The sequence below is a fragment of the Sturnira hondurensis genome, unplaced genomic scaffold (genome assembly GCF_014824575.4).
Source record: "Sturnira hondurensis isolate 20B ecotype Veracruz unplaced genomic scaffold, ASM1482457v3 Scaffold0019835, whole genome shotgun sequence".
In the NCBI taxonomy this organism is placed as follows: domain Eukaryota; kingdom Metazoa; phylum Chordata; class Mammalia; order Chiroptera; family Phyllostomidae; genus Sturnira; species Sturnira hondurensis.
In genome coordinates, this window is record NW_028092466.1 from 2,898,256 (window position 1) to 2,921,837 (window position 23,582).

At 48.2% G+C, this 23,582-nt stretch overlaps 1 protein-coding gene across 3 annotated transcripts in view; it reads left to right on the top strand.

Moving 5' to 3' along the window:
* Positions 1-23,582, top strand: part of GAS7 (growth arrest specific 7) — a 209,908-nt gene that overhangs the window by 90,426 nt on the left and 95,900 nt on the right. Inside the window, exon 1 of one of the 3 annotated variants that reach the window (XM_037028284.1) lies at positions 7,234-7,305. The exons of 1 other annotated variant lie outside the window; for it this stretch is intronic. Coding sequence is in view for 1 of the 2 variants with exons in the window: in XM_037028283.1 (XP_036884178.1) it covers positions 22,595-22,597 (3 nt within the window). In the remaining variant the exon portion in view is untranslated. Of the gene's footprint in view, positions 1-7,233; positions 7,306-22,377; positions 22,598-23,582 lie in introns of those variants that run through there. One more of the 3 variants, XM_037028283.1, reaches the window with a different exon arrangement.

Sequence of the window (23,582 nt, forward strand, 5' to 3'; positions counted from 1 at the left end):
AGTTGATAATGTCTCCCAAACATATGTTCATATCCTAACCCCCGGAACTTGGTAACATTATATTTTGGGGGAAAAGGGTCTTTGCAGATGTAATTAAATTAAGAATTTTGAGAGGAGGTTTTCCTGGATTATCCATCTGGGGCCTAAATACAGTCTCAAGTGCCCTTATAAAGGGGAGAGGGAGGCAGAGGGAGAGTCACTACACACGAAGAGGAGGAGCGTGTGTGATGAGGGAGGAAGAGGCAGAGTGATGAGGCCACAAGCTAAGGGAAGGCGGCAGCCACTGGGAGCTGGAAGAGGCCAGGCCTGGGTTCTCCCCTAGAACCTTTGGGGGACAGGGTCCTGCCAACACCTTGACTTCCGTTCAGACACAGATCTTGGTTTCTGGCCTCCAGAACTCTGAGAGAAGATATTTCTGTTGTTTTATGCCATTTGTGGTAATTTTTTACAATGGCCATAGGAAACTAATATGGGATTGGGGGGAAGGGAGCGTTCGTAAATGCATGTATCTTTGGGAGAAGAGCTTACCCGCTAGTACAGGCCAAAGGGGGGGTCTGAATCTCCAGTCTGCTCTATGTCCTTTAGGCTTCTTGCCAAGGTGTTATACCCTGGCCTTTAGGAAGGGAACATTAGAGCTCTTTCTAATACATGTTACAGAAATATCACTCAAATTGGCTTCTAACAAAAAGGGAATTGACAGGCCCATGTAACTGAAGCATTCCGACAGCATCAGCTTCCGGCATGGCTTGATGAAGGGGCTTCACAGCACCAGCACAGTGTGATGTCTTTCCCTGCCTTCCTCCCTCTCTTCTCCACCAGCCCCTTTTGTTCTGCATTGGCTCCATTCTCAGGGAGGTTTTTCCTGCAAAGTGTCAGCAGCTTCAGCCTCGCCTCCTATCGCAATACTGTTTCCTTTCCCTGGTAAGTCCAACCAGAGTCCAAGGACCGAGCCTCAGATGACTGACCTGGATCACCTGCTCACCCCTGAGCCAGTAGTCTTCATGGCCAGGGGGGTGGAATTGTTCATTGGAGGGGTGGAGGGAAGGTGCTTCCCCGAAGGAAAATCAGGAAGCAGGGGTGCACCTATCTGTGGGGCAGGCACACATAGCAGATAGCTGCTGCAAGTCTCTTCCAATTCCTGGTGGCAGCCAGCATCCCTTAGCTTGTGGCCACATCCCTCTGGTCTCTGCCTCCCTGAGCATACTCCTTCTCTTTGTGCGTCATGGAATCTCCCTCTGCCTCCCTCTTGTCAGGGCACTTGGGGTGGCCATCGGGACCCAGCTAGATCATCCAGGATGACCTCCTCATCTCAAAATCTTAATTTAATTACATTTACAAAGTACGATAATGTTTGCTGTCAGCCTGGTGGTTCCTGAGGCTGGTAAAACACCAGTCAGGCCACCATATGACCCATCATGCACTTGGAAATGCCAATTAATACCATTACCACTTTTGTTCCACCACAATAATCCCAAGTGTGGAAAACCAGACTCGTAGCCCCACACATGATGGGAGAGAAAGAAGCCAACTTGGGAGGCCCCAGAGGAGAGGCTGGGTGAGAGCACTGCGAAGCCGCAGCTGTGGTAGCTGCCACTGCTGGGCTCTTGTACTGGAAAATCCCACTGAAGCATCTTTGAACTTCAGCTGGCATTTACATGATTAATGTGGGATCTGGTGAAAGCCCTGTTTGGGAAATGGAAAAGGGAAGTGGGATGAGCACTCCTGCTACAATGAGGCTCTCTTTGGCAATGGTCTTTGGAGGGCAGTGACTCAGTGCGGTGACAGAGCAACAGAGGAACTGCTGTGGCTGCAGCACTTCCTCTGCCCCGTGGAAGTGGGAGCCCCAGACCTGGGTGCACTAAAGGAGCACTGGGCCAGGGAGAGTCACCAGCGGTGACCTGTGCTAGGTGTTGGTCAGGTGGCTGCCATGGTGAGCAGGTGAAAGGAGAGGTGATACGCCAGGAGTCCCAGAGCCACATGTGCAAGCTCTGCCCTCCTTTGATGTTACTGCTAAGGGCGTGACCTTGGGCTTGTCCCCCTGACAGACCTGTTTCACCTGGGGTCCAGTGCCAGGGCTGCCACTCACTGGCTGTAAATACACACACACCCCTGGGGCCAGCTGCTAATAATTCGAACGTCAGTTTGCTCCCCTGTAGTGGGTATAATTACCGAACCTACCCCACAGAGGAGTGGTGGAGATTAAATGAGTGAATGTCATGTACACGTTTACTACTGTAGTTGTAATTTTCCGAAAATTTAAGGTGATCTGCCTGGAACATCAGTGTGAATATTAAATGAGATAATGCACATATGTGTTTAAAGCAGGGTCTTACCATTCTCCCTGTGATTTAAGCTCCCTGCAGATAAGGCCCTCTGTCTAGCACAGGGTGTCTAGTGTATAAGAGACGCACAGAGAACATTTGTTGGATGGACCAGTGAACAAACACAGTGTGCCCTGCAGACAACACCTTGGCACTGGTGGTCACAAGCCCCCCCAAATCTCAGATGTCATGTCAGGGCTTTGCTAGAGCCCTTGCTTCTATGTTCTGGAACAGAGGTGTGGTTTTGGAAAAGATGCTGGAGAATTGCAACAGAGAAGTTAAACAAGTGCCTCACTGTGCCCAGCAGAGATCACATGATAGCAGGGGTTCACCTGGGCTATCAGGGACACCTGGGTGCACACACACTGGATGCCGATCTGCCTCTGCTCATCCTTTTGGTGGAAGTTGGGGGAATCAGGGACTCCTTTTGTCAGAATGACAGAAAGTGGTATTAGCAGACTGCCTGCCTGTCCCTGCAGGGGAGTCCCCATGAAACCACAAAATCACCCTCTGCTGCCCACTTCATCCATTCTGGGAAACCCTGCTGGCCAATGGGACCACAGGGTGGGGCTGGGGGGAGCTTTGCTGGGGGACCATCCTTTGCAGGGGGACAGCCTCCTGCTGTCTTTAGGGCTGGGCAGGGCTTCTCGAGTAGTTGTCCCCTACCCCAGGCACTCCCAGCTGCTGCAGACCCACAGAAGGCAGGACTCCCTCCGGTACCTGCAGGAGCACTGGGGCAAGAGGGAATTTGGTGTGGGGACTGAGATATGGGTCATTGGGATGCTCATTGGCTAGTGGGGGCTCAGCTCCTCTGGGCAAGGGGAGAGAGACTGGGTGTGAGCAGCTCTGCTGGCTAATTCAGGGATTTCTGAGACCATAGTGCAACCCAGCAGCCAAGTGGAATTAGCCTGTTATTTGAAATTATTCACACAGAGTTATGTGTCCATGCCCCTTCTATAAGCAAGATGCACTTTATGTTTTTAATGTCTGTGTATATTTTCTGTGTGTCAAAGAAGAATTATTTGAGGATGGTTCCAGAACATTTGGAGAATCTACTTGAAAATATTTACCAGAATAGTAAAAATATTTCTCCTCAGTTGTGGGTCAGAGCTTCCCTGTGACCTCCAAAAGTTCCATGTTTGACCTGTCTGTGGAAATGAACTAGAGTCATGGTTACTCAGAACCAACTAAGACATGGTCAGTGTTAGGGTGTACCAGGCTTTCTCAGCTTTGGCACTATTGACATTTTGGGCTGGATGATACTTTTTTGTGGGTACAATCCTGGGCATTGTAGGATGTTTAGCAGCATCCCTAGACCCAACTTACTGGATTCCAGTGGCCCCTTACAATAGGCACAGTGATGACCATCTCGCCCCACAAAAGACGCTCATGTCCTGCAACCTGCGAGTGTTTGGCTACATGGTAAGGGGGGATTGAACTTGGGTATGGAATTAAGGTTGTAAATCAGCTGACTTTGAGATGGGGCAATTACCCTGGATTATCCAGTGGGCTCAATATAATCACAGAAGTCCCATAAGTGGGGAAAGAAGCGAGAGAACCAGAGAGATGGCAGTATGAAAAGGACTTGACCCACCACTGCAGGCTTGGAGGATGGAGGAGAGGCCACAAGCCAAGGAATGCACTTGCCCTTGGAAGCTGGAAAAGACCAGGGAATAGATTCCTCCCTAGAGCCTCCACAGAGAATGCAGCTCTGCTGACACCTGACTTTAACCCAGTGAGACGTATTACTGAACTACAGATCTCTCAGGTAATAAATTTATAGTGTCGTCTTGAGCCACGAAGTCTGTGGCGATTTGGTACAGCAGCAATTGGAAATTGATATACCTGCCTGCATCCTCAGTCCCATCCTGACATGTCTCCAGACACTTCCCTCTGTCACCTGTGCAGCAAAACCACCCCTGGTTCAGAAGCACTGGCTATGTGGGACGCCATCTTGTTTGCGTAGAAGCTGGGAAAGGAAGGATTTTCTCTGTTTTGTGATGACAGTGAGGCTGGGAGTGGGCATAGCCTGCATGGTTGGCTCCATGAGGAAGGAGTAGATGATATAAAAGGGGGTGGGGGCCACAGCTGCCGCCCCCATACACTCCCCAAGGCTTCTGGGGCTGTCACACTGTCATTAGCGGCATAGTCTTCCTGTCGGTGCTTGTGTGCATTTGAATGAAATTAGAAAAAGAAGCTGAACTATCTTCAACTGCACCATAAAAGAGAATATAAAAACTCCATAAAACACTGAAATGTCAGTTGAAACAGCATTGCAGGCAAAAACCTCAGCAGGCACTGTTTGTGGGCGTGCTGGCGGGGAGGCGAGGCTGGGAGCCCAGCCTGCGCTGAGGGCCACAGGCCTGGGCTCGGGGCCAAGCACTCAGCCTCCTGGTTTCTGGACCCAGCCCCGATGCTGTAACTTTGTTTATTTTGCTGAATATGAAATGCATATGGTTCTGATTTCTGCTTTGTGATCCATCATCTCTGTGTGGCTTCAGAGCCAAAAACCATGTGAAAGGGCTTTGAAGTTGTTGTTCTGGGGCAAGTAGGAAGTTGGGCTTTTCTGGGGTTTATTGGGACAACCACCAGGCTCCCATTGGATTTAAGGGAAGTGGGCTGGCACCGTCGGTTCCGGCACTGGCCCAGGAGTGGGGCCAGCTCAGAAGCTCTGGGTGGACTTGCACAGCTAGATCCTCAGCTTTGGTCACAGAGACTTTTCTTCATTCCAGGAGTTGTGGCTGAAAAAACAGGTGGTTCCATGTCACCTGCTGCCACAAGGTGGTCAGAGAGAGTTGTGGCCTTTAGCTCCTCCCTGCAGGGCAACAGCTGGCCATGCTTGGGGGAAGCCAAAGGGCAGATGTAAGAGAGAGGAAAAAGGAAGTCAGTGAATAAGTAGGACATGGAGGGAGGAAGACATTGTCTGTATCCATGGGTTTGATGTTGAAGGGCCAGCCAGACCTTTCCGTGATGGGCTGGCCCAACTGGTAAATTGGTATATGGAGGCAAGTGGCCCCCAGATTTCCGTGTGCACTGGAATTGCTCTCCTGGAGGGCTCGTTCAAACCTACAGCAGAGTTTCTGATTCAGAAGGGCTGGAGTGAGGCTCATACATTTGAACAAACTCAGATGATGCTGATGAGGCTGGCCCACAGTTGAGAACCATTGCTCTTGAGCAAGAAGGGCATTTTTGTAATGAGAAGTGGCACTAATAACTAATAGTTTGAAGGACTTTACAGTTTACCTGTAAGGACCCCACTTTTGATTTGAATAACCCTGTGGGAAGATAGTACCATCATCTTTGATATTTTTTTCTTTTCAAGGTGAAAGTAGCATTTACTTTATTTTTATATCATCATACAGTAAAATTGAATTTGGGGGGGTATATATTTCTGTGAATTTTAATACATATTATATATTTATGTAACCACCCCCTCAAGCATAATACAGGAGAGCTCCATCACCCCAAGATCCTGTCTCATCTTCTCCCTCTGCATTCACACCGTCCCTTCCCAGCTCCTCCTATATCATCCACCCCTATGGTTTCATCTTCTTGAGAATTTTATGTAAATGGCATTTTACAGTGTACTTTTTGAGACTGGCTTCTCCACATAATATCTGTGAGGTGGTCAGAGGTTGTTGCATGTATCAATAGTTTGTTCCTTTGTATTGGTGAGCAGTATTCCATTGTATGGAGGTACTACCATTTGTTCATCAATTCCTACTGGTGATATTTTGGGTTGTTTCCAATGGGATTATTATTTTAGATAAGCTTTTCTGAACATTCGTGTATAAGACTTCGTGTGGACATGTGTTTTCATTTGCCTTGAGTAAATGCCGAGGAGTGGGTTCACTGGGTCACAGGTTAAGCAGATGTGTAACTCAAAAGGACACTGCAAACGGCTCTCCGGAGTGGCCGTACCATCCTGCACTCTCGCCAGCAGTGGGTGGGAGTTCCAGTTGCTCTGTGGGTCATGTCATGTCTGCGTCCAGATTGTGTAAATGAGTCTCAGAAAGGCTCAGAGAGTTGTCCAAGGGCCCAGCCTCTTGGCTGGTCCTTGAATCCTGGAATCCAGCCCCTTTGACCTGAAGGCTGTGAACGTTCTGGGTGGTGGCTGTGCTGAAGAAGAGCCAGGAATTGCAGGCTGCTGTGTGGGATTGGGGGCTCCAACAATAGCAAGCAAGTCGGGCAGGGCTAAGAAGGCCCGTGCCCAGGGCTCAGGGAAACAAGAGGAAAGTAGGAAAAGGTAGCCACCAAGTAGAAAAGACACACATGCCAGAATCACAGAGGTGAAAGGCTCTAGGCTACTTTTCTATCCCCCCATCTTCCCTCTTATTTTTTAGGTTGAGGCTCAGAGAGATGAAGCAGCCTACCTGATGTCACTCAGCTCACTGGTGCCTCTCGACTCTTTGCCTGTGGAGGGCAGTGGCGGGAGCCACTTTTGTTCCCAGCAGCATCCTTATTAGCAGCAGCAGCCACCAGCTGCTCCCCCTGGGACTTGAGGAGTACAGCTTTTGCAAACTGATGTACCTGGTCAAGCTCATCATACTCCGTCAGTGCCTTGGCCTCAGGTCAGCTGCAAGCAGGAGTTGGCTTTAGGAAGGAATTGTGCAGGGGGCCGTTGCCAGAGCTGAAACCAGAGCAGTGACCTAATGGGGTGGAGGAGGTTTCGTGGAAGGGAAGGTCCCTCCTCTGGGGCCATTCCGCCCACCCTGGGGGGACCGGGCGCAGCTGCTCTGGAAGGCTGTGGACATGCTTTCCCCATTGCAGCATACTTCTCTTTCATTTTGAATATCATTTGTTTGGTTGCCACAGCAACGCCGTCTCTATTTTAATGCTAACCTGCGTGGCTGCAACTTTCTATATATAAATGCTGCTTTGCACAGTGAATTAGCGGATGCCATGGGGAAGCAGTGGATGTAGCGCCTGTGACAGAAAATGACCAGTGTGTCAGATTTGCGAGAGGAGGGACTGCGGGGCTGAGGTAAGTTGGAATAAGCAGTGTGCAGTAAATCCTCAGGGCAGGTACTCAAAGCTCATTGGAGCAGGTAAGATTGAGGGCCGGCCACTCCTGTGGAAGGGAGGCCTTCCTTGAACAGCCTCCTGCTGGACAGGGGCTTGGCTCTGCTTTGGGGGTAATTCTGTTTCCCCGCAGACCCACCTCTTCATTCTTTCAGTGAGTCTGGGCTGCACAGGGACCGGGGCACCCATCGCTCTGGAAAGGAGGCCAGGGGTGGTATCTCAGGTGAGCTCAGTGCAAAGTCAGGTTTTCTTGCTTCCTTTGACTTATTTCAGTTCCCCGTTCTGGATCTTCACCTCCTCCTCTGGTTTGTGTTTCCTTAATCCCTGAGCATGGCCTTTCTTGTTGGGGCAAAATGGCCCCGAATGCTATGGGTAGAGTTCTTAGGAGAAACCTGGAAGGGACCCTGAAAGTTGGCAGGGTTGGCTTCTTTGGGCTCTAGATAAGGGAGAAGCTCTGAGAGGTGCCATGCTCTGCCAGATGTCACCTGGCCGATCAGAGAGACAGGGACAGCACCAGGCCCCCAGGGATCCTCCAGCTCCCTCATGTGTGCCAGTGTGCACGTTCTGTTGTGTGAGCAGCTCGTGGGTGTGCACAGGGGTGACAGGGTGGCAGAAAGGACTGTACACTCGTGATGTTCCTTTCTTGAGTCACAAGTTGGGGGCATGTAATGAGCACAGGATTATATAACAGAATTAGAAGCCCTTTGGGTTTCTGGAAAGAGCATGGAAGTCAGAGCCTAGAAAACAGGAATTTGTGTGGATTCAGCCACTTTCTAGGTAACAGTTGTATCAGCATTTCTGAGGCTTCATTTTCCCACCTAAGCCCTGGGTGTGAGGTCTTCCCCTAGCATGCTGTGGGGGTCCCGTCACAGCCCAGGTAAACCTGTCGAGGACATGGCTCGGGTCCCAATGAGGGGGGGATGTGTCTGAGAGCAAAGCCGTGTGGAAACTGTGAGGCATCCTCACATGTGTCCCCGGGACAGGGAGAGGGCGCTGCCAGCAACAGAGGAGACCTCCAAAGACTGGCCTTCAGGGCGTGCTGCTGGACACAGCACAGTGTCACTGTCTTTGGGCGTCTCGTTCAAGCTTTCTCTGCTATCACATCACTCAACAAGTATTTGAGGTGCACTGTGTCCGAAGGTCTGGACTGTGTTCTTGAGAACAGGAGATATGTATGATTATAATCTAGTATCTGGGTGGTGTACAACCTGCAGGGGCTGGGCAGGTCAGGAAGAGTGGAGCCAAGGGTTTCCTTGTAGGAATTTCTGATTCCTATAAAGGGAGGTAATGGAGGGGATTTTTAAAAAGTAGACTGGGACTGGAAAAAGCCCTGTTTTTTTGAACCTTGAGTCACAAACCACATCATGGGTGTACTCTGTGTTAACCAGCACGAAGGTGAGATGGGAAGACACCAGAGTGCATTGCACATGGGAAGGGGAGTATTATGACATGAAAATTTTGCTTTGTGTGTATATTGGGTTGTGAAGTAAAATGTGCTTTATACTGTGGGTCAGACTTTCAGAGCAAATGTATGAAAACTGCTGGCCTTGACTGGTGGTGACCCAATGAACCTGAACTTTCTCCTGCAGGGAACTGTGGGTTTCCTTTCCAAGGAAAGACTGGGAGAAGGCAGGGTTCTCAGCAGGGGTTAGCCCCTTGCAAGCCCCCTTCTGAGGAACTGATGTGGTACAGCAGGCAGCACAGATGGGGCCGGCCAACCAACTGAGCCCAAGGGGGCAGCCCCTTCTCCCAGGGCCTGGGTTCAGGGGGATAGCCCCCAGCAGCAGACTGAGGATGCCTGTGATTCTGGCAGCTACCACGATGCTCCCCCCGCGCTCCTCCCGCTAGCCCCAGTGCACATGTTCCTGTGCCCCACGGCCCTGCACTTTGGATTCTGCACTCCTCCCAGGAGTTGATCCGACCTCTATCCCCACCAGGCATGTTCCAAGGGGCTGGCATCCAGCTGTTAAGTCTTGTTCCCCCATGGGAGTCTGCTCTTTGTGGCAACTGTGTCGTTTCACTGTGGACCCCAGGGATGTGCATCTGTCCTCTCCAAGGCTCTTGTGCCCCCTTTCACCTCAACCCAAATCCCTGCTCAGTGCACAGCTTTGCCTCTGACCAGCTTCCCTGCCTGTGTCCCCAGCTGCTGTGATATGCCTCATTCCTTCAGCTGTTTTATTCAGTTTCCTCCCACCCCTCCCCTCCTTCTGAACTCTCATCAGCTCATGGGGGACCACTTTTCCATGGACAGAGTAGGACAGATTTTTCAGGGTCCCTTCTGCCCTGTGCTTGTCCTGTGCTTCCAGGGCAAGGAAGGCTAGACCGAGGTTGGGGTGCCCAGCTCCAGGGTGAGAGGGGGCAGGCCTCACATTTGCAACCTTTGAAAAATGTGCACTCACGCCCTGGAAGCTGGCCTCCAGCCGCACCCACCAGGATGTGTTGGGAGGAAGAGGTCTTGGCATAAGGGTTTAAGTGCTAATTCATACTTTCAGTCTAGGACAGTGGTATTCACGTCTTTAAAATCAGGGAGCTCGCTCTCCAAATGGCTGCTTATGCAGATACCCAACAATTAAAACTAGGAATTCCACACTGGTGGCCACACTGGGTAAAATCAAGAGCAGAACTGTGGGGTTTCTTGGTTGTAGGTTTTGTTTTTGGTTTTGCCCCTGGTTTCATGTACAAGTTTTAGGAATGGTTACCAGCACTGAAAAAGTCAGCCAATTTCACACTCTAGATTATCGGCTTTTCTGCAAAAATGGGTAGCTTTGGCAACACTGAGCCAACAGTGGTCCTCATGGCAACACTATGATGAGAATGCATGATGACAGGTCTGCCAGTTTGCCCCAGTCCCCACCAATCTCTGCTGTCTCTAGCTCTGCACAGTAAGCTCAGGGAGGACAGTTGCCACTATTTGTTTAACTTGTGATGTTTTTCTTATGTTTAGGGAAATGTGAAATGTATCTTGTGTCCACATCTATTACAAGAGGGCCATATTTTTCAAGGTGTTTAAGTCTATTTCTTTCTGAAAGTAAATTTATCAGTCTCCTAACAATCAATTTTCTAGAACTGGAGGAAGAACAGATTCATTTTTTCCCCTCTTGGAATCCATGGTTCTCGAGATATGATCCCTGAACCAGCAGCAGCATCACTTAGAAACCTGTTGGAAATGCAGGTTGTTGGGTGCCACATAAACCTGCTGACTCAGAAAGGTGGAGGGTGGAGCCCAGCAGTGTGTAGTAACGGCCCTTCTGGTATAGCAGACAAGTGGTAGGTTGAGAACCGCTGCTCTGTGGCCGGGTAGAATGCCTGCACCTGTTGTGGCCGCTCTCCATCCTTTAAGACCCAGAGGGGAGGAAAGTGAGGACCCCTAGCCTGAGGGGAGGTAAGGGCTCCACCCCACAGGCTCCAGGCAGAGTTCTGAGAGTGCTGTGAGGGCGAGAGGAGTCCTGCCAGCTATGGGATCTCAGCTGGGCCCAGTCCCTTTTTGTCTAGCTCCTACCTAGTCGGCACTTCAATCCGTGGGTCCCTTCAGCTGTCCTGAGAGATAGATGGTTACCGGGCCAGGTTCCCAGGGGAGATGTGGGGTATGACTATAGCAAACAAGTCCAGGGAATTGAATCACATCAGGAGAGATCCGCCGGTGGCTCAAGCTTATCGAAGATGAGCAGGCATTTGTGGGCTGCTTGGCCTGAGGTGAAAATAACATGCTGTTTCTTTAAAACCGAATGGGTAAAGGCCAAGCTCACATGCATATTTCAGGTCAAGCATTGATAAGTCAGACAGCTGTTGTCTCAACTGATCACTGGGCTTCTGTCCTCTGCCTCTCTGGCTACTGGCTTAATTATTTTAGTGGACAGTCCAAGCAAGCTGAGAGTCGAGTTTTTCCAGATGTTTGTACCATATTTTGCTATGTGTGCTGCATTCCTGCATATAATGCACACCCACACTTTGGGCCCAAACTTTCAGGGAAAAAAGGTTTTGTTTTAATTTTTTAATTCAACTTTTTATTTATATTTAAAACTGATTATTGTATTCCAGGATATTATTTTGTATACAGATATCATTATTGCTTTCTAGAGTTACACTTTTAACACATAAGCATAAATAAAAGAATTTAAAACATTTATATAGATAGAGAATTAGTATTATCTGCATATGATGTGCATCCTTATTTTCTCCTCAAAAATTTGGGCAAAAAAGTGTGCATTATACACAGCAAAATATGGTACTTGGAGGGCTCTAGGCCAAGGAGAGGCTGGTTTCAGAGACCTCAGCCAAACCATAGATGACCCCCCCGCAGTTCTGTTCATTTGTGATTTAGGGACCTCTGATGGCATTTCAGGATGTCGGACCCTGTCCTGTATAAAACAGATAAAGGCACTCCATCGTCCTGTCTCCCCTCTCCCCCTGTCCTCACCTTAGTGCCCAGGTAGCCCCAGCAAAGTAAGAGACCCTCCTTCTCAGTGGGCTGACAAATCCTACTCAGAGACTTGGGGGACTTCGTCTATTCAACATGTCCTCAGTGGGTACATTTTCTGCATCTGGGAACTTGGGAAGCTCAGACAACAGGGCTGATGTCTGCCACCCAAACGTGTAGCCATGGAGGTGAGGCATGGATGGCCTACATGAGAGGGAGGCCAGCTTGGGTGGGGGCCACACCTCCCAGGAGACAGCGAGGAGTGAGCAGCCTGGCCCCTGGGCAGAGCAAGGGGGGGTTCCCATCCCTGCCGGAGCATTGAACTCCAGCTCCAGATTTCAGCCTAGCCCCGGAACTGAGCTTCAAAGTGGCCTTGTCTTCTTGCTTTATGTGGACGGGTCAGGCTGCCTGCCTGAGCTCCAAGCTCTGCCAGCTCAAATTGACATTCTTTCAGGTGTCATTTTGCCATGGGTGCTGGTCAAGGCTCTTTGCTGTGTCAGTACTGACCTTGGCACTTCCCTGCTCTCCTCTCACACCTCTGCCTGCAGTTAATGAGGCTCCCCACTGCCAATTGGCCATTACCTTCTCCTGTGTGAAATTGATAATTACGGGATTGACTGATCATGGCTTCAACTGTGACTTCCACCAGGAGTATTTGCATTTGGGCAGAGGACTCCAGGACACACTGCAGAGGAGCCTTGGGTCCAATGGGGGAAGGGGGTTAGGAGAGTGGCCCTAGCCTTGACATAAGCCTCTGGGTTTACATGATTCTGTGTCTTGTTGGTTGTAAGACCTCAGTTTATTCAGTTATAAAATGGAAATAAGAATGCTTCTCTCCTCATGTTCTCATAAGAATCAGATAAGCTACAGCCCTGGCTGCTTGAGCGCAGGCCTGCGAACTAAGGGATCACAGTCTGATTCCTAGTCAGGGCACATGCCTGGATTGTAGGCCAGTTCCTAGTGAGGGACACACGAGAGGCAACCATACATTGATGTTTCTCTCCCTCTCTCCTCCCCTTTCCCTCTAAAGATAAATGAATTAAATCTTTAAATAAATATTTTTTAAAAAGAATCTGATAGGCTACAGTATGTACAAGGTACTGGCCCACAGTAGACAATGCTTCAGCAATGAAGAACACTAAAATTATCTGGTGTGAAGTACAGGCTGCAGAATGAACTTTGTGGATATGCAGTGGAGGAAAAAGGAACCTAACCCTTTGCCCTTCCTATTATTCAACTAGTCTCATTTTTAGGAGCTTGATGCATAAGGAGTACTCTCTGGGGTATCCCTGGTGATGGCAGCAGAGTTCAAATGGGCAGGCAGCCTCAGGACGGCAGCCAGGACCTTGTTCTGGTTGGTTTGCAGCTCTTACCCAGGGTGTGTTGGTCTTGGTCCGGTTTGTGTGATGGGGAGTCACCCACTTTTCAGTGGCCCCGGTGGTTGTTCTTGGCTCCACAGTCTTATACATTCTAGTCTTGTCCACTGAACGTTGTAATTCCACTCCACACACCCTGTCTCTGGCTCCCATGATGAGCTCAGTCTGTGTCAGAAAAGTTAGAGTGTCGTTCTGGAGAGGTTAGCTTGGGCTGTTGGGAAATCCTGGGCTGAGCAATGTGAACGACTCAGTGTTGGTGACGTCCCCTGATGCAACCTTTCCTCCAAGGTTGCTCAGTGATTGAACAGGGACAGGGAGGATGGGGCAAGGCTAGGATTACAGAGTATCTACCATGGTTTCAGCCCTAAACTCTTTACAAGAACTTAGTGAAGCAGGTGGTGGTGTTTCCATTTCTACATGTAGAAAAGGAAAAAAACAAACCATGAGGTTAAAAGAGGGAATGTGACTTCTGAGGTTTTATGGCTGGTAAGCCCTAGCACCTATACTGAACTTCCTCTGTGCCTGGCTCAAGATGGAAAGCTGGGTTTAGGGACAAGCAAATGGATGTCTGTGGGCAATTTAGTGATTTGTGGAGGTTGTAGCTTATTTCTTACCCGCACCCACATCCCAACGCATCCCAATGCATCCATGCACACCTTGTTTTAGAATCCCTGTCATAGAGCAGAGGTTGTGGTTACCAGAAGTTTCTGGAACCTTCTAGGCTCCATTGTTGGAATGGAGTTTCAATGAGTGGGAAAAAAATAGACAAGAGGATTTTCCAGATGGGAAAATCAAGTGCATTTATGACTTCACTCCTCTTGTGTGCACAGATGTTTCCTCTCTGGTCCCCCTCCCTTCAGGGGGCTCACTGGCCACAAACGAGGGATGCTCTAAGGGTGAACAGAAAGCCAGACTGATGGATGGGTCACCTTGCACAGAACAGTGTTTGGGTCAGCCCAGAAGTCATCCTAGCTGGGGCTCTGGCTTCTGCCATGACATCTGACCCTTTAGCCGTGATGGCAACACCAGCACCAAGATGTAGGGCTGCCGAAGAGGGAGGAGGTGGGGCCTCTGCTTTGGGACAGGGGACCCTTGGTATCCAATCCCCGTCTGTCTCTGAGGCTCGGTTTCTCAATCTGTTAAATGGCAACACGGGACCAAACGATTTCTGAGCTCCCTTTCAGCTCTAATTTTGAGAGTGTTCTTTATTTTTGTTCATGTTATCTGAAGTTCAGTTTCTTAAAAACACCCCCATTGGACACATAATGTAAAAAATCCTAATCTGATAAAGTGTTCATTTTAGGGAATGGCAAATGAGATGGGGTATGTCAAGGGGGATTTTGCTGGCAAACATTATCTAAGTATTTTTTTCCAATTTTTATAAAATTTATTAAAATTTTTAACATTTTTTCATTATTGTTCAAGTACAGTTTTCTGCCTTTCCCCCCTACCTTTCCCTATCTAAGTATTTCAAATATCACTATGTTCATATGTTGGTTCATGGTGGAATAAATATTTTTTCTATGATGAGCATAATATTTTAAAATTAATATGCTCATCACAGAAAACTTAGAAAATACAGAAAAGTAGAAATAATACAAAATATATATAACATCCTTTCCCCCCTTTTTACTGTATATGTTTGTTCACATATCTGGGGTCATATGGTATATTTGGAATTATATATGTTGATTTTGGGGGAGCATGGCAGTTTTCTGATTGTAAAAGTAACGAACACATTTTAAAAGTTTAATTTTTATTTTTACATTAAAAATAAATAAAAATTTTAATTGTAATAAATTAATAGTACAATTAAAACAGCCACAGGAATATCACAATACAAAGATAACCCTTGTTAACATTTCTGTGTGTTTCCTTAGTTCTTCACTGGGAATGGGGAGAGCATTATTTTCCATAGTTGAGTGAGATCACACAGCGCACTCCGATTTCTAAAGCAGGAACAGCTCTTAGAAGATGATATAAAAGAGGGTTTGATGAGCGAAAACAGCAGTCACTGGGTGGTTTGTTAGTCTTTACTGATTTATGGTAGGGAAAAAAAGACTTGGTTCATTTAGAATGAGTTTTAAATATGCAGAAAATCATTACTCAAGTCCCCAGGCAATGCAAGTGACCACTCTGGTGTTTTACACAACACAGCATGGCTTGGGTGGAGAGAGGAACAAGGACTTTTTGTTCAGAGCTTCTTCCAGCACAGTGTCTCAGAGCCTCCGTCGTTTCTGGGTTGCCCACACATGCGTGGACAGAAAAGGCAGCATCAGCCATGAGAGCTCCCCGCGTGTGGCCAGAGGCTTCATCTGTGCTGGCCCCGGAGGACATTGCAGGAGAAGTGTGTATTCTGGTTCCGCCATGGCAGGAAGCGAAGGAGGTGACATGCTAGGCCCCCGAGCTTCACCCCGCGCTGGAAGACCCACCAGGTGGCACACAGTTTGTTGGGCTTCTGGGCTGGGGGCCTGCACTGGGGAAGAAATGATTCGCAGGGATATTTATCCCCACTGCCACCTTGCTCATCATGCTTTCTCTCTCAGCGTCTGGAGAGTAGTGGGTGGCATCCTCACTTGCATGTCTAAGAGAACCTTCTTTCTTGCACATGAAATATTGATACAACTTGGCTAGATGTGCATGTCCTAGATCCCGAACTTTTGAGATAGAAACTCATATTTGCAATTCAGTTTGTTCTACCACTCAACGAATGTTTATTGATCATCCTTAGTAATAAAAAAATGAACATGCCCCCCCAAAACTTTGACTTCCGTAGGATTTCTCTTCTAGCACTTCCAGAGGGGTGATGCCAGACTCTGGTGAGCAGTGAGCTAAAAAACTGATTTCCTAGATAACTTTTCTCTCTTTGTCTTTTTTTGCATGATTTTTAAATTATTTTTTATTATTTTTGTAATTATTGATTTTAATCGATTTTTCTGGTCTTTTCTAATGGAACACTTCTTAAAGATCTACTGCTTCTTTATTTCTTGGTCTTTTTCACTTTGCAATTTAGGGAGGTCCTTTTAAGTTTACCCTGCTCTTTATTGAATTAACATTTTATATATTTATTCACAGCTGCTAATGTGGATTTAAATGAGCAATTTCCGTATAATCATTACCTCATTTGTTTTCTTCTTTATGTCAGTCTTTCCATTTTGTCTGTTTTTTCCATTATGAATTTCTGTTCCTCTTTGAAAGATGTCACAGCTTTTCTTGCACTCCAGCAGTTTCCTGACATTTTCTTCTGAATTACTACTCTGAGATGTGTTTTTCCTTGGAGCCTTCAGGATGTCATATATTCACCCTTATTCCACATGCTCTTTCCACCTTTCTCTGCTCATTCCTAGACAAGTTAGGACTTATGTAGACTTTGTGTATATCAGCAGAGAGAGTATATGTGCATGTGGTCTGTCGCTGGCCTTGGCACACGGTGCCCTTGGTGGAAGGTGACTCCCTTCCACAGTTGCTTGCCAGTCGACTCAGTGATGGCACACATCTCCTAGTCCAGTTCCTATTTTCAAACTGGCCCTCGCCTGGTGCACTGCTATTTTACTGCCTGGCTTTCTGATATTCTGGATTGATGAGGGGCCTTGGACACAACCATGTCAAGTGCAAGGAACGGGCTGCCAATCCATCAGGTCTGGAACCAGCCACTCCCTGCAGTCCCTTCGTCCCCTTCCTTGCTTTCTTCCATAATGGCAACTGTCTTACTATCTTACCTCCCTTCCCTGTGTGTCTCACGCTCACAGCCCCCTGTGTGCGGAGATCTAATTCCCATGCCCAGCTCTCTCTGAGATTAGCAGCGGGAGACATCATCTTCGTAATTAGTGTGCATTTTCTGTACTATCTCACTCGGGCACTGTTAACTGACATTTCTTCTTAGGCCTTCTTCCTCATTTGGTGTCGGTGCCTGATTCCCAGAACTCACATTCATTCCTTCCCCATCACGTAGCCCCTGAGTGTGAGACCCGGGCTAGGTGGAGGAGAAAAGAATGAAGAGCTGGTTCTTGTCTGTAAGAGTCTTGGACAGGGGTTCTGGGGTGTGCACACATGGATGGAGGCCACTGGGGAGGAAGGGGTTGGGTCTCAGGAGTCTCAGGGAGGATCTGTTCTCCCACTGTGTGTGAACATGCCTCAAAGTTTAGCTGTTCATCCTTTGTGGGCTCCGAGCCAACACACAGGATTCCACTGCCACACAGATGCTCTGGCTCTGGGCGCTAGGGCCAGACTTGGGGCAGTTGCTCACTGATCCCTTCAAACTTACAGATGCAGCCAACAAACTCTTCCACATCGTCCCCAAAGGCCTCCCACCACAGCCACTCCTGCCTGTGGTACTGGATCTAGTCCTCTTGCTTCCTCAGACTCAGCTTCTACTTTCTCCTGTTCCCTCCACATCTCCTCATTCACCCAGGCCTTTTCTGCTTCTTCCTTGATCTCCCTCTGCTCTGATGAAGCCCTTCCTTTTCATTCCAGCTGTCAGGCAGATGCTGCATCTTCTGTGAAGCCTCCCTGGACCACCCCAGTGGGAAAGCAGTCCCCCAGAGGAGGATTCTGATAGCTCTTATTATTGGTCCACTTAGCACTTATTGTAGACTCCCTTGAATGGTCATTTCTTTTTTTTCCACCTGTGTTTGTGCCTCATCTTCCACGTTTTAGAAGTCCAGTCCTTTGTATTATATACTTGCTGCATTGCCCACAGCCATCAGGAGGAGGTAGTCAGTAACTGTTAGGTGCTTGATTGATCACATAGCCAAGGGGCCGCATAGCAGGAATTGGGGGTCTTGAGATCCCTCGCCCTGGAGACTGCAGGGGCTGGTGAATGATTTCTCCCATCATGCCTGTGAAGCATTTAGAAAAAGCGACTCATCGTCATACACAGATGTTCTTTCTTATTAATTATGATTATGAGACAACACAATTTGTTCTATAGAAGACAAGGGCCTAGAGCAAACCGGGCCTATTTTGGTTGACAGTTTTCAATGCAGCCGAAACAAAGACTAAGAATAGGAGGGTTGGTTGCATCTAACTCCATTAAATTCTGGAAAACACAGCTCAGCAGAAATGATTGTCCATCTTTTTGCTTTTGGATCATGGGTTTCCTACTGTTTCTCATTTCTTCACATGGCCCCATGTGTAGAAACCTACCTATTTGCAGAGACCCAAAAGGGGAGAACAACTCATGCTTTTCCCAGTAACCCTAATGATAGAGGACTATCAGTCAAGCAAAACCAAAGTGACCTCTTCATTCAGAAGCTGGAATAACCCCAAACGGGAAGCTCATTGAGTGCATTTGTAAGTTGTACCCACCCTGACCTATTAACTTCGATAAACCTAAGGAATAAAATGTTTGCAGGACTGGTGTGTACTGCTTAGCTCAGGTCAGAGCAGATTAGCCTCCTGGTTTATCTGGCCCAGAAAGGTCCCCTGCCCCCGGCCAGAGGCCACAGTGGAAACTGTGATGACAATGATTTTTGTGTTGCCCATGGCTGTGCCCTATTGTGTATGATTGTATCCTTTTGTCTGTGTGATGATGCAGTGTCAGAGAGGTGTCAAGGCTGGCCGGCCTGAAAAATACCCCCTTTGCTGTTATAAAACCAAGAAGTTATGAGCTGTGAAAGCTTCTATGGCCACTTTAATCCCAGAAAACCTGAAGGACTGAGGTGAAGGTCTCAGCTGTCTAGGTACAAATGAAGTTTTGCTTTTATCTTCTGGTGGGTGGGACCCCGTGTCCAGGAGCTGAGATGCATCTGCTTCTATCTGTGTCTTCCTGCTGTATGGCCGACCAAAGGTCAGGGCGTGGATTTGCCGCCTGGCCCCTCCTCCTGCACTAGAGGGAGAACTTGGGGAAAATTTAGCAGCTGCTGGCAGACTCCTCATCTCTGGACCCTGCTCACTTTCTTCTCTTGTAGCGGAGTTGGGACCATTTTACAAATGTTGAGTTAGGCATTTGTATTGTTTTTTATTTTTCAGCCTCACCAAGGACATGCTCTTATTGCTTTTAGAGAGAGAGGAAGAGGGAGAGAGAGGGGGAAAAAAGAGAGAAACATTGATTGGCTTCCTCCTGTACACACCCCAACTGGGAATTGAACCCCCAACCTAGGTATGTGCCCTGACTAGGAATCAAACCCATAACCTTTTGGTATGCAGAACGATGTTCCAGCCAACTGAGCCACCTGGCCAGGGCTCTTGTTTTTATAAAGGGAGAAAAAAGAAAAAAGGAGGCAGATCCCATGACCACTTTCTTGTCTTAACATTTGATTGTTTTATTCCCTGGTGTTGTGATAATGCATCTTGAGTGAAAAGCTGGTGATGTTTTCTCCCTGGTTCAAAACCCACCCATGGTTTCTCCTCGCTTGTAGAAGAGAGTCTGAATTTCTTAGCCTTGGTATTCTCAATGGCCTTCCATGATCTGACTCCATCCTTAGATTCTACTTTTGCACTTTCCATGCCTCTTAAATTCTGATGAAGGGGTTCACCTACCATTCCCCCTACCCTCCCATACTGCTTTCTCTGGGCCTTTGCTCAGGTTGGACACTAAGGATTGAACCCTGAAGTTGTTCATCCCACCCATCCTTCCTGATCACCCCCAGAGCCTCCGTTTTTTCCTCTATTAAATGGGATGATAACGAAAACTTCCTTGGTAATTTGGTTTAAGTGACATAAGACCTATGAAGCACTTGGAGCAGTGCCTGGCCCAGAGCGAGCTCTCGGCAAGGGGTCGTGGTTGTCATTCCTGCAGCTGATTGGAGCTCAGCGATCAAAGAGGGGAAGTGGTTTCTCCAGGCAGCCATGCCAGTGGCTTTGAGAAGAAAAATATGAGGGCTGCCATGGTGGGGGGTCAGGATGGGGGGAGGTTGGAAGGGAAGTACCAGAAAGATGGGCTGTAGGTGCAGGAAACAGGGAGTTGATGTGTCTGATTGCCATCCACCTCCAGGGGCTCCTGGGCGTGCCATGCTCCGAAGCAGAGGAGACGGTGGCTGATGTTAATATGCTGATTGTGCTGCCTCAGTTTCTGTGATTGGACCATAGTGGCCCCGCTATAGGTGGCCCGACCTCGTTTTCTAGTCATCTTCATCTGTACGAGGAGCTGGGGCGGGTGCAGGTGCCACTTTCTCTGGAGACCTCACCCCTGTGTATCTCCTGCTGTGGCTCAAGCATCACCCTGCCCAGGGTCCCTTGGTCTAAACTATCTTTTGTGTGTGTAGTAAAATGCACATAACATGAAATGTCCCAGATGAACCATTTTCAGTAAGAACGTTCAATAAGAACGTTTACATTCTTGTGCAACCATCATCACGGTCCATTTCTAGAACTTTTTTGTTTTGCAAAACTGAAACTCTGTAACCTTTAAGCAATCACTCCCCATTTCCCCCTTCTCCCAGCACCTGGCAACCCCCATTCTACTTGCTATTTCTATGAATCTGACTCTAGGAACCTCACAGAAGTGGAATTGCACAATATTGGGCCTTTTGTGACTGACACTTATCTTTACTTAGCATTCTGCCCTCAAGGTTCATCCATGTGCAGCACGGTCAGAGCTTACTTCCTTTCTGAGGCTGAATAACATCCCATTGTATGTATAGACCGCATTCGGTTTATCCAGTGATCCATCAATAGATGCTTGGGTTGTTTCTACCCTTTGGCTGTTGTGAATAAGGCTTCTGTCCACGGAGGCATAAAAATACCTGTCTGAGTCCCTGCTCTCCTGTCTCTTGTGTCTACACCCAGATGTGGAACTGCTGGATCATGTGGTAATTCTATGTGTAGTTTTTCAGGAGCTGCCACAGTCTCCATAGCAGCTGCACCATGTTATATTCCCACCACTGTGCACAAAGGTTCCAGTTGTTCTACATCCTGGCCCACTTGTTTTTTCTTCTTTTTTTATTTTTATTTTTTATAGTGTCCATCCCAGTGGGTGTTAGGTAATATCTCGATTAGTGATTTGGAGGATCTATTCATGTGCTAATTGGCCATTTGTATATCTTCTTTGGAGAACTGTCCTTTGCCCATTTTTAGTCAGGGTAATGTGTTTGTTGTTGTTGTGTTTGTTGTTGAGTCTAAACGTTTTTTGTGTTCGGGGCACTGTGGCTCTTACTCTCCACCCCTGCTGGTGGTAACAACAACGACACCACCCACTAGTGTGTGTCCAGTCCTCACCTTCTCCTCATACTATGAAGTGTTTGTTTGGATTTTCCCCCTGAGAGTCTCCCCACAACTGTTTGGGAAATATACTGTGATCATCTCCACCTCACCCTAGGAGGAGCCACAGTGAAGAGGCTTTGCTCCACATGTCACAGCTGGCGACCCGCCAAGGGCAGGACCCTGATCTGCCTGGGTCCATAGACAGTAGCACAGAATTCCTAGCCCTGCTGGAGGAGCTGGCATGGACTGGCCCGGGAAGTAGACAGTTCATCCGTACAAAGGTTTGAGAGAAGTGATTTCACAGGAAACCATCCAGGCCTGGTCTCTCCAGAAAGTCCTCTTTACTTTGATATAGAAGATCACTTCCCAAAATCCCGCAGGTTTGCATCTGAAGGCAAACACAGAAATGTGTGGCATTTTAAGTGCTAAGCCCTCAGCTGCTCCAAAGGTTTCTAACTGGAGTGATGTGACATACTCACCAAGGACCCAAGTCGCCACCTAAAATCAGTTCGTTGGAGGATGCAGTATTGTTCTCAGGGTCCAGTCTTTCTCCATTTGCAACTAACTAACAGCTTTGTGATCCTTGGGCCTCTCTTATCTGAGACATGCAGCACCTTTCGCCTGCTGCCTGTCCAGATTTGGAGGTAGTGAGGGCAGAGTGAAGGCGGGGGACCATTCTCTGTTCCTTTTATGTTGGGTTTGATCTGGCCTTGGGTTCACACAGCTGGGGCCAGGGCCAGAACCCTGACTTCGGAAGAAGTTGGGAAGAAGTTGGCGGAACATTCCCCAGCAGGGCTTGGGCAGGCCCAGGGAGTCCCGCCTAAAATACAGCGGACAAAGGCACTCTTGTCCACAGGCCTGGGGGTGGAAGGCATCTGGTCAGTGACACAGGCTTGGCCATTGTATGTCATGACCTCAGCCAACTTTTTTTAGCTGAGAAAGGGGAAAAAGAGAGTGGCTTTTTTTGTTGTTTTTTTTTTAAAGAGAGAGAGTAAGAAAGAAAGCCTCGAGAAAGACTGCATCTGGAAAGTCCGGAAGGCGTTGTTGATTCCCGCACGAGGGAGGGAGCAGACTTGGAGGGGGCTGCGCAATGTAGTAGCTTCTTTGTGAAAGCGCAGCAGTGAGAAAAGCCACAGGAACATCCTCCAGGGTGCCCAGAGCACTGGCCCTGGCGTGGCTGCTTGCCTCAGAGGATTTCCCGCAGAGGGTGCCACGCAGAGGAAGCTGGTGGGGCCTGGCCCTGAGTCTGGGGACTTCAGACAGGACCCGAGTCTCCTCTGAGCTAGCAGACCCCAAAGAAGATTAGCTGACCTCTGATGGTAAGAATCCATGCTGCTTGCCTGCAGATGTGTCTGGCCGGCTTGCTTTCCTTCTGCATGTTTCTAAAATGACTTCAGCGTTTGAACCTTCTGAGATTTGGACTCTGTTTGAGAGGGTCCAGGGCTCTGTGATGGGGAGCAAGCACCTTTCACCCGCCGGGGGGTGAGCCAGGAGAAAGGAATACTGGGTCGTTGTGTGAGAAATCAGGAGAAGAGGAAGGTAAGAGAGAAAGATTTTAAAAGGGGTGTTTGTGGCAGGGAAGGGAGTCTTGGCCTCCCAGGAAGCAGGGTGGTGACTTGGATTTCTGTGTGGGTACTGGAGACCATAGGTTTCCTCTTCCATATAACTTTTCCAAAATCTGAAGCTGGGCTTATACCTACATACCCACCTGCCTTCTACCCCATGGCCCAGTTCTGGGTGGGACACTACAGGCTGGAAGCCTATTAGGAGGCACAGCTCCCAAGAAGGTAGATGAGACTCTTCTCAGTAAACCCGGTATCTGCACAAAGGTTCCAGCCTGGACTGGGTGCCTCTGACCAGTTTAGTGGTGGCGGCAGTGGCCATAATGAAAATAATGGATGTTCTCCTGAGACCCAGGGGTAGAATAGCCTTATTTTGCCCAACTTTCTGCCCCTAGAAGGTAGTACCCTCCCTTTCTTGGAAAAGGGGGCCCTCCCATCAGCCTAGACTTTAGTGACCATTATGTGGGGGCACTGGACAGCTGAGGTAGGTCCAGTTTCTATGGAAAAGGTTAGTCTGTGTCTACATACCTCCTTCCAGGACACAGTCTCCCACTGACTGGGTTAGGCAGAACCTCTGATTTGGGCTTGACTTCTTTCTTTCTTTCTTTCTTTCTTTCTTTCTTTCTTTCTTTCTTTCTTTCTTTTTTAAAGTTTTGTTTGTTTATTTTTATAGAGAGGGGAAGGGAAAGAGAAAGAGAGGGAGAGACACATCAATGTGTGGTTGTCTCTCAATGTTCCCTGT